Source organism: Hyposmocoma kahamanoa, unplaced genomic scaffold (genome assembly GCF_003589595.1).
Source record: "Hyposmocoma kahamanoa isolate Upper Pololo Valley unplaced genomic scaffold, ASM358959v1 187, whole genome shotgun sequence".
Taxonomy (NCBI): Eukaryota; Metazoa; Arthropoda; class Insecta; order Lepidoptera; family Cosmopterigidae; genus Hyposmocoma; species Hyposmocoma kahamanoa.
The window spans coordinates 978,962-988,940 of NW_020653716.1; the positions used below are offsets into that span (position 1 = coordinate 978,962).

General features: G+C 37.7%; 1 protein-coding gene across 4 annotated transcripts in view; it reads right to left on the minus strand.

The window, feature by feature from the left end:
• Window positions 1-9,979, minus strand: part of LOC113226296 (L-threonine ammonia-lyase-like) — a 28,232-nt gene that overhangs the window by 2,813 nt on the left and 15,440 nt on the right. For all 4 annotated transcript variants that reach the window (XM_026458869.1, XM_026458870.1, XM_026458871.1 and 1 more), the window contains 3 exons: window positions 2,875-3,030; window positions 1,252-1,388; window positions 624-849 (listed from right to left, as the gene is read on the minus strand). In XM_026458869.1, the coding sequence (XP_026314654.1) occupies window positions 624-849; window positions 1,252-1,388; window positions 2,875-3,030 (519 nt within the window). The remainder of the gene's footprint in view (window positions 1-623; window positions 850-1,251; window positions 1,389-2,874; window positions 3,031-9,979) is intronic.

A 9,979-nucleotide genomic window follows, 5' to 3' on the forward strand; every position in this document is an offset into this window, starting at 1 on the left:
GTGTTATTGGTGTTATTGGTGTTATTAGTGTTATTGGTGTTATTGGTTTAATTTCACAAGGTGCACAGGAGGTAGTCTCAATGATGGTACAAACATTAACAAACTTTCTATAAGTCAAAATAGATGTAAGTAGCCAATGAGAGGACAAAATTTGGTTATGAAAAAAATTTGACTTTTAATTAATAATGAATTGTATTTATTATATGTATATTCTCAGACCACATCCCACCCCACTCGCGCGTGCGTAGGACACGATTACAAACAGTAGCTAAATCATGAATTTTTAATGTGCCATGTCGCCGATAACAACACCACTTTATTTCATATCATCATCATTACATCATTGTCGACCGGCTCTGTATGTTTGAAAAAAAAAGTGCGCATGTGACCTTCATTTCACCTGATGGAAAGTAACGATGTTGCAAGCACACCTAAATAATGCTCATTCACTCGCGCCTTGAAAAGGTCAAAGTTATAGCGTTCGGTATACCCGAAGTATAAACTTGTATACCTAAACAAAAACATCCCCCAGTAAAAAACTGAAGCTTCCAAAGCCAATGTAAGTTGTTAATCGATAGGGTCAATGCAAATAAGTAAACCTTGGTTGTAATTATGTTACTCACTCGAACACTGAAGATGTCTCCATGCACCCAAGCTCGTTCCTGTATGATATCCTTAATAGATACACCGGTGGAAGCGATAAGCTTGCATAACTCTGCTATTCCACCTGGCCTGTCACTAACGTTCACTTTGAATTTGACTAAACGGTGTTCCGCTGCCAGTCCTCGTTCGAGACACCGCCCTAGGATTGTGGTGTCTATGTTACCTCCGGATAGTATGCATACCACTCTAACAGAAAGAAAAAAATTAAATACATCTTCATCTGGGCAAAATTCTTTTTTTACTTTGGTTACTTTTGAGTGTTTGTTGAAAGTAATACAATTTTTATTTATATATTTTAGTTGTTTGCATAAAAGAAGAGGAAGAATAAGAATGACGTGTAGTGAACAAATACAGAAGACGATCAAAATGAGTAGCCATAATGAGGTCAAGGAGCTGGCTATTAACCGTGAGCAGTGGAGGAGGATACACCGACAAGAGCCTGGCTCTTAAATAGGATGATGTCTATCTATCAAATTATTTGAATACAAAATAATTAATACAAAATACTGTTTCTTTTGCTGAAAACGATGAGATGTTTCTTCCCTGATATGGATAGGTATGCAACTTCACCTAAGCCTTTGCACTTACTTCTTGCCAACAAGTTCTGGGACCAGACCGGCCATGATAGCTGCGACTCCAACAGCCCCACCACCTTCCACAACATACTTCTCTTGTTCTACCAATCGAAGTATAGCACGAGCCAGCCAGTCTTCATTAACTGTAATCTGCAAAAGTTACATTACTTCGTCATCCATCCACATAAGGTCTCCTCTCTCCTAAATTTAGGGCTTAGGCGCTATTCTATGCATTAGGCTTAAATGCGAATTGGGGGCTGGGGCCTTGAAAGAGTGGTCGAACCTAATCTGACATAATTCATCACGATGTTTTAATTAACCAAAATAATAAGCAAATTAAAAAAACGAAAGGACTCTGTGGTAAAGGTCACATGTTGGAATAGAAGCGTGGACTTTCTACATAAGTTTAACTTAAATTTTATTATAAGGAGCAATTATTTTAATGGTTGATTTTGCTATTCTCCAATTCAAGGCGTTTTTCTCTCTCAAGATACTGGTACTTTGAGTAGTGAGAACCGATTTTTATTATCCCCTGTGTCAAGCCCCGTATAGTGGTGAACTAGGGGATGAATCCGGGTTTGCGTACTTTCCGGTAATCGATTTCAAAACTCGGAAAACTTGGTAATTATATGTAATTCCACATACTTTTGAGGTCGGTTTTTTTAGTACTCTGTTCTGAGATTATCACTTATTATTAAGTTCAATTTCATCACCTCTTTTGATAGAAGATAAGCGCACGCGCATGCGCGAGCATTCTCGAACATGCGCGAGAATTTCGCGGAAGATTTTGGCTTGTATCTAGTTTGTACGTTACGCAATTGATCATAAAGTTCATTATGCTATGTACAGTATCGTTACACAATAATAATACTAACGCAAAAACAAATAATTGTCAACCGGGACAGTTAGGAAACATGCGGATTAATGTTTTCATATCATTAAATTTTAGAGCATATAATAGAAAATGTATTCATTCCCACCTACAACTATATGTTTGTTTATACTCTTTATGGCTGATCCTTTTATTACCAACGGACAAAAATAGGAATATTAGTAATAGTTTAGGGTACATCTTCAAAATTACTGTTTTCGGAGATGAGGAATGGTGTTCAATAGTAACTTTGGAATAATAACGAACACACTCATAGCCTGCATTAATAAAACCTCGCGGATGCCATGGACACACAAACAGAGAATCACAAAGTCACGAGAGAAATAAATGTAGGCCATACAAATATTTCTCCCGGCCCGGGAATAGAACCCGGGACCTCTGCGTGGCTGTCCAACATGGTAACTGTTCAGCGACAGAGGCAGTTATGAAATGAATTTGACATTGAATTTGGAAGAAATTACGTACACACTCAACATAGCCCCGCACTAAGGAAACCCTGTGTGTGCCAGGGACACACACATAGACAAGAACAAATTACACCCAAACTCACGAGAGAAATGAATGTAGGTCATAAAAACATTTCTCCTGGCCCGGGAATCGAACTTGGGACCTCAGCGTGGCAATCCGGTATGATAACGGTTCGGCCACAGAGGCAGTTAAAACACAAATTCGATTGCATTCTATTCCGTCGCAATATAAATTGAGCCTAAAACGGTATGTCATAATGAAAAAATATACACTCACCATTCTGTCGAGCAGATGTTTAACTGTAAAATAAGCATTATAACCCACAGTTGGTACCGCTAGACCGTCTGCAAGCGTGGATCTAATTTCTACGCTCAATGGCCCATTATTTTTTATTGCATTATCCATGCTTGGGCATTTTTCCGTTTCTACGCCCTGCAACAGACATAGTAGTTTGTGGTAATAAAGTACTTCTTAGGAACACGACTAAATTAATTAATCCCCTAGTGATGGGTTTGCTTTGTTCAGTAGCAGTAGAGCTCATTCTGAAAGAGTTCGTTCAGAGATGTAATGTGAGCGTTTCGGCGTTCCGGTTTTGAAGGGTAATATCCTTCGAAAACAATTGTTTTACGCTGCTATGGACAGGCATGTCGCTTAACACCAGGCGCACGACTTGTTCGTCCAAGTGCCTTGGTATCATAAAAAAATTAAAAAACAGAACATTAGCTTTTTTACTGCCTGTCTACTTTTTTTTTAGTTTTTTTGCATTGGTATTCTTGTGAAACAGATGATGTGATCAAAACATCTGTCGCTATTAACACAGTGGTACAGTTTAAACACCAAATTAATATTATCAATCAATAACAATAATAATAAGTGGCGTGTTGCTTCTAGCACAAATGCAGAAGGCCGTCCTGCTCGATACGGCAAGTCACCCTGGCCGACAGTGCCTATAAAAATTCAAAACCTGTCTTTTAAGTCATGGGAGAGGCGAGAGTATAAAATAGATATTCATAATAATAATCATGTGCCAGATGTCGAGTATAAAACCATTATAGAGACGAAATAAGGGCCATTCATCACTGGCAACACATCAGGCAAATAGGCTTTATATCACTTTTAAATATCAACTCATTAGCGCTGAAATCACAAATTAGAAAGCTGAAGAAATAGTACACCGCCAACAACTGACCTGTATATTCCAAAAATGTTCTTTATTTATTGTAATAAAGATAATATCTCTGACAATGGGGGGGCCGTTCTATTCGGTAGTGTGGGCAAAACATCTCATTATAAAACAAAAGGACGACGACATTGACGACATCCGTCAATTGTTTCGAATTCAAGCTGAGCAATCGGAGCGCAGTTGTCACCGTAATGATTCGGCAGAATAGTTTTCAAACAAATTAAATGATATTTCGTCTCTATTTCTGGTTATATACTCGATGGTGCCCGACAACCAAACAAATTACCTGGTCTCAAACCAGGATCCCTGAACTGTGAGCAACGAAATTAACTCCGGGGAGACCACACCTAATACTCAGACCAGAATCAATTTAAAAACGTTCTTTTCCCAAATTAGTTATTCCGGGAATCCAACCCGGAACCGCTACAGCTAATCACAACAGTGCTAACCACAACGCACCGAGGTCGACATAATATAATAAAAATACAATAGAACTTTATAAGCTGATAAAAACGATTGCAGTTTAAGATTTATTACAAACAAACAAGGTTGTCGGTGCAAAGTCCAGTTAATTAGTTGACGGAAAATGCGTAAACAGTTTTTTGAAATTTATTACGGATGGATGTTATGTGTGATGCCAGACGAGCGTAATTTTGTGAGTTGGCAGTTGCGTTTTTTGTGTTTATATGAAACCGAATACGGTTTGTTTAACACGACGATGACGCAAAGTGAGTTTTCTACCGACTCACGGGCGTAATGACGACTGACCTTGTCGAAGGCGATGCAGTCGACTTGCCATTTACACCAAGTCGTCTGCAGCCTTCGGTAGACTATTTCGTTTTGCCAACAACCGACGGCGACGCACCCAGTCGCTTCGGTCGATTTCGGCTGCAAACTACCATCGTCAGACGACTGACTATTTACACCGGGTAGTTTGCCGCCATCGCGTCGGCGGGCAAACGAAGGTCGCCTGACGACTTGACGTAAATGCGATCGTTTTATCACAATGGCAAGCATTGTAGTGTAGGGCTTCGATACAATAAGATGACTTTATTTATTCAACATATGTGTGTTACAATTTTGTTCGGTGACTCAGAGGGAGAATCGAAGACTTTTTTGTACAAATTTAATTCTAGAACAAAAGAGACGGCACAAATTTTTATGTATGTATGTTTAATATAGTGTTAGTGCATGAATAATATTTACAGTTTAATATGATTTATATGGATGAATTTAAAAATAATATGATACATTTTTGGGTGAGAGGATAGGGCCAAAAGGCATTTAAAGGAAGTAGGACGAGGGATAAAGGGAGGGAGGATGTCATATAGGGAATACCGTAATTTAGGGCAGTCAAAGAATATATGGTCCACGTTTCCTTCGTCTTTGTCTATTTTGGACTGAGATGGAGTCGAAGTCCAAAAATGTAAACAAACAACTGTCACCTGTCACAGTCAAAGTGACATCTCATAAACCGTTTTTCCCGCGTTAGTTTATTAACAGGTTTTACTCTATTCTGACTAATAATTATAATAGAAAAATATACGTTTGGGTTCAACAATTCAAAAAACTTTTTAGAATCATCTTGTATCATAAAATAGTTTCAATTAAAAAATTACGAGGACTTGGGAAGGGTCACATAGAAAATTACGCAAAAGAAACATCTTAGAATATTCTCTATATTGGGAACATAAACTATGTTTTGTTAGTGGCTAACAGGTCAAATATTGACTTTTGTTTTTACTCAGGCAAACTATTCTTCGAACGGTTTTTTCAGATATCCACAGAATCTCATTAGTTTCGTTGGCACACTCGTACAAAGACCAATATTCTTTTAGAGGCCAGGTTTTAAATGTATGCTAGTAAGCATTTATTATCATAACCGTATCGGTTACAAACATTGCAGGGCGTGATTTTTTTTCTGCTTCCATTGTGGTTATGTTCACACGAACGCAAGCACACACAAACGTAACAACAGAGTAAAACCAAAACTTAACAACACGACGCATACGCAGTAAGGAACACATTCGATAACTTGGTACTTGGTGCAACGGGCTGGTATCCGCAACTCGACGACAAAGCGCCTATTTTGCGTGTTTTACATTCGATAACAACAGCTGCCACAAACCGAATGAAGAAAACTGCGATACACTGGTGGGGGTGCAACCCGACGACCTGACGCGTTATCCATCCATATCGATAAAAAACTGACTTTTCATTTTTTTATTCATTGCAATTAACGCTATTTAGTAAACAATCAATTTATTATTTTAATTTTATTATTCTTAATAAAAAAATACTTTAATTAGTATTATATAAATTATTCACACTCCTGCTTAAAAGTATTTTGCTTAATATTTTTATTTTTTATAGTTTTTTTTTATTTTATTTTATTTAGTAGTTTAAAATGAGTTTAAATAACAGATAAAAATAAAAATCGAATAAACAAAGAGGACAGCCAGAGGTTGTTCATCCCGAAGCATTGCCACTGGATTAAAAAATATTTCCACAGAAAATAGTTTTTTGAGATTATCTTATTGAATATGGAGTTTTAAATAAAAAATATGATTTGACAATATTTTGCTTGTACATGCACACAATTTAAAAACAATATCAAAAATCTAGCATTAATTTTTAGCCTTTTTCACTGTTCCACTATTCGTGGAATATTTTTTGTAATTGTATCACCTTTGTTTACATTTTTGGACTTTGATTTCATCTCAGAGTTGGTTTAAACATATATATACATACACATATACGCTATATATATACACATATACGCTATACGCCTTATTAAGGCGGCTTCTCTGCTGACGGTTTCTTAAGCCCGGATTCTCAAATGGATTTCGACCATTCTCCCACCCAAAATGTTAATTCCAGGCCTAAAAAACGTGCCAGTGATCAAGCATCTTTCTCCCAAACTACATCGGAGCAAACTCCGAAACGTTTTTCAAACGTTCTACCCAAATGCATCTGCCCAACAAAACTACAGCTTAACCGAATTTGCTAACGGTATGAAATTAAAATATAGTGAATCTGATAAGGGCCCATTTATAGTTCACGTATCGAGAGAAGAATCCAACCTCTCATCTGGTCTTACAATCAAATTACTGAAGTGTGCCCAGTTCCTAAGTAAGAATGGTATACATGGGATTGCAAAAGACGGTATCAAAGCTACAGGGCGCAATCGGGTTGTGTTACTTTTGTTAGTGCAATCCGCTAACAAATTCGTTAAAAATTCTCTTCTTACCACGAATTTTTACAAAAAATTATCCCCACATTTCACTTGATACGAAATGGTATCGTTAGAAACATTCCGATAGAGTGGACTATGGAAGAACTGGTCAAGTCCATCGATTGCACTAATCGCTCCCAAGCCATTAAGGCCAGACGTCTCAGTTTTGTGAGAATCTCTCTCCTCGTGTAAAATCTTCTTTAGTTTGGAAAAATTTTAAAAAGTTTTCAGGCTCTCGTGTATCCAATACTTTCTCCTGTAATGAGCCCTCGATCGATCTGGACTGTTTCTCTCCCTCCTTTTCCCCCAACTCTAATGATAGAATGGATCAACCATTTTCCTCCGTAGAACTGTCTTCAGTTTTGAACCACCTAAGAGACTCTACACCTGGAATGGATGGTATCCCATACTCTTTTATTAAGAACAAATCAAATTCCTCGAAAACTGTCTTACTTAATATTATCAATAAAGTCTTTGAAAATATTCCACACTCCTGGAAATTTCAAGTTGTTATCCCTATTCTTAAACCAGGTAAGGATCCAAGGGATCCTGTCTCATATAGATCCGTTGCGCTGTCATCAGTATTATGCAAAACATTGGAACACCTCATCAAAAATAGATTAGAGTGGATATTAGAGAGCAAAGGACTTTTATCCAGGCCGCAGTTCGGATTCCGTAAGGGTATGGGCACTCTTGACAGCCTCAGTACCTTTTCTACTGAGATCATACTCGCACTTACCAGAGGATTGTACTTTGTTGGTGTCTTCTTGGACGTGACAGCCGCTTATGACAATGTTCATCTCCCGCTACTCAGGCAAAAAATGCATCAGCTGAGTCTACCAACGAGGATGATTAACATCAGTTATAAACATGCTAATGTCTCGCTCCATCTCAGTACGTATCAATGGTTCTCTTCTCCCCCTCAAAAGGACATGAAAGGGCCTCCCACGAGGTTCTGTCTTGAGCCCCATCCTTTATAGTCTATACACTGCCGACCTTGATAAATCTGTTAACTGCTTCTGTGATATTTTACAATATGCAGACGATTTAGCATTCTATCATTCCTCAGAGTCTCTTGATGAATGCACTATCCAACTAAATACCGTCATTAGATACTTGCAAGATTGGCTCACTAATCACCGCCTTCTCCTATCACCCAGTAAAAGCTCTGTAGTATTCACAAGAAAAAGACGTGTCCCACATATACAAATTTTCCTAAATGATGAACTGATCCCTGTGCACGACAAGGTTAAGTTTCTAGGCTTCTTTTTTGATTCCCACATCACTGAAATCCCTCACCTAAATTATATTAAAAATAAATGTGAAAAGGGTATAAATATTATAACAGCTCTTTGTGGAGTATTGTGGGGAGCCCATCCTTATACCCAAAAATTGATGTACAATGCTGTAATAAGGAGTCATTTTGATTACGCTTCATTTTTATTAGAACCCTGTAACAAATCTGCTGTTAACTATTGGGATAATATACAGGCTAGATGTCTTTGTGTTATGTTAGGAGAGATGAAATCATCTCTAATCAATGCCATGCAGGTTGAGAGCTTAGACTCCAGTTATGTTTCCGTCGTCAGTACTTATGCGACCGTTTCTTTTTCAAAATCTTACAAAATTCTGCCCACCCTTTACTTGCCCCCTTGACTCAACTAGCGAACCTTGTTACAACTTCTAAATATTGAGAACATAAGGCCCTCCTTGCCTTTTAAAAAGCTTCAACAAATCTCTCATCGTTCCCCCTATCAAGCAATACTCTGGTAATCCATTGTTTTTAATTGATTTTGAGGCACTAATTTTAAACCCAACATTGTTACCAATTTACGAATTGTCAAAGATGACCCTAACCCTAGAATACTTTTTAATAAAATTGTTAATGAGAAATGGAACAGTTGGCTCAATATCTTTACACTTGCTGCCAAATCCACCACAGATGATTTTGTTGGCTCTGCCGTCTGGATACCTACATGGAATATCTCCTTAACTTTTAAATCTCCCTCTAAAGCGTCCGTATATTCGTGGGAGGTGATCGCTGTTTTTGAGGCAGTTTCATATGTTTTTACAAATTAGACAAATCTGGAATTTTTACAGACTCTCGTAGCTGCCTTGACAATCTGTTAAGGTTCCCCTTTCGTAGCAATGATGTTCATCCAATCAATCTTAAAACAAAAGAGCTCCTTTACAATTGGCTCTAATCTTGGCATACAAATTGTTCTTGTTTGGGTTCCTGGACACTCTGGCACTGGCACTGGAACGAACAAGCGGATAGATGGGCTAAATGGGCGATTCATTCTGGTACCATTATATATAAAAATGTTTTTCTCAAGACTTACGCTCCCAAGCTAAGATTGATTTACACAATAACTGGTCGTCTTCTAGCAGACTTCAACCAGTAATACCCAAGAAACCTTGGTTATTCGAGTTCCGCGAGACCAGTAAAATAACAACTTCAACTATCATCCGATTGCGCCTAGGGCATAACTGCAGACCTACTTTTCTTACTAAGCTCAGGATAAGAGATCACTCCCTTTGTGAGTGCGGTCTTGAAGAAGGAACTCTTGACCATATATTTTTAACTGTGCATTATATCCCGTCTCTTTATACGATCTTCTTCCAGATTGTATCCCTCGTCCCACAAATTTTTGTAGTATCCTTTCTACCCTAAAACCTCCTCTACTATTTATTCTATTTAAATATGTTGACCAAAATATCATACGGTTATAGCTTTTACTATGTGCACAGCATGTGTTTACGCTTTTCATCCAAAGTAGTTAGTCAAATAACCCCGTGTTTTGTCTTTGTCCATAGGATGGTGCAACCGATCATCGTCGTTTGAATGAATTTTGATAATAATAGGGGTTAAAGTATGAAATTGCTGATTTGTACTGAAAATCTAAATTGTTTATTTTTTAAATTTTTAACAAATTTATTTAATCAAAATAGTTGCCATTATT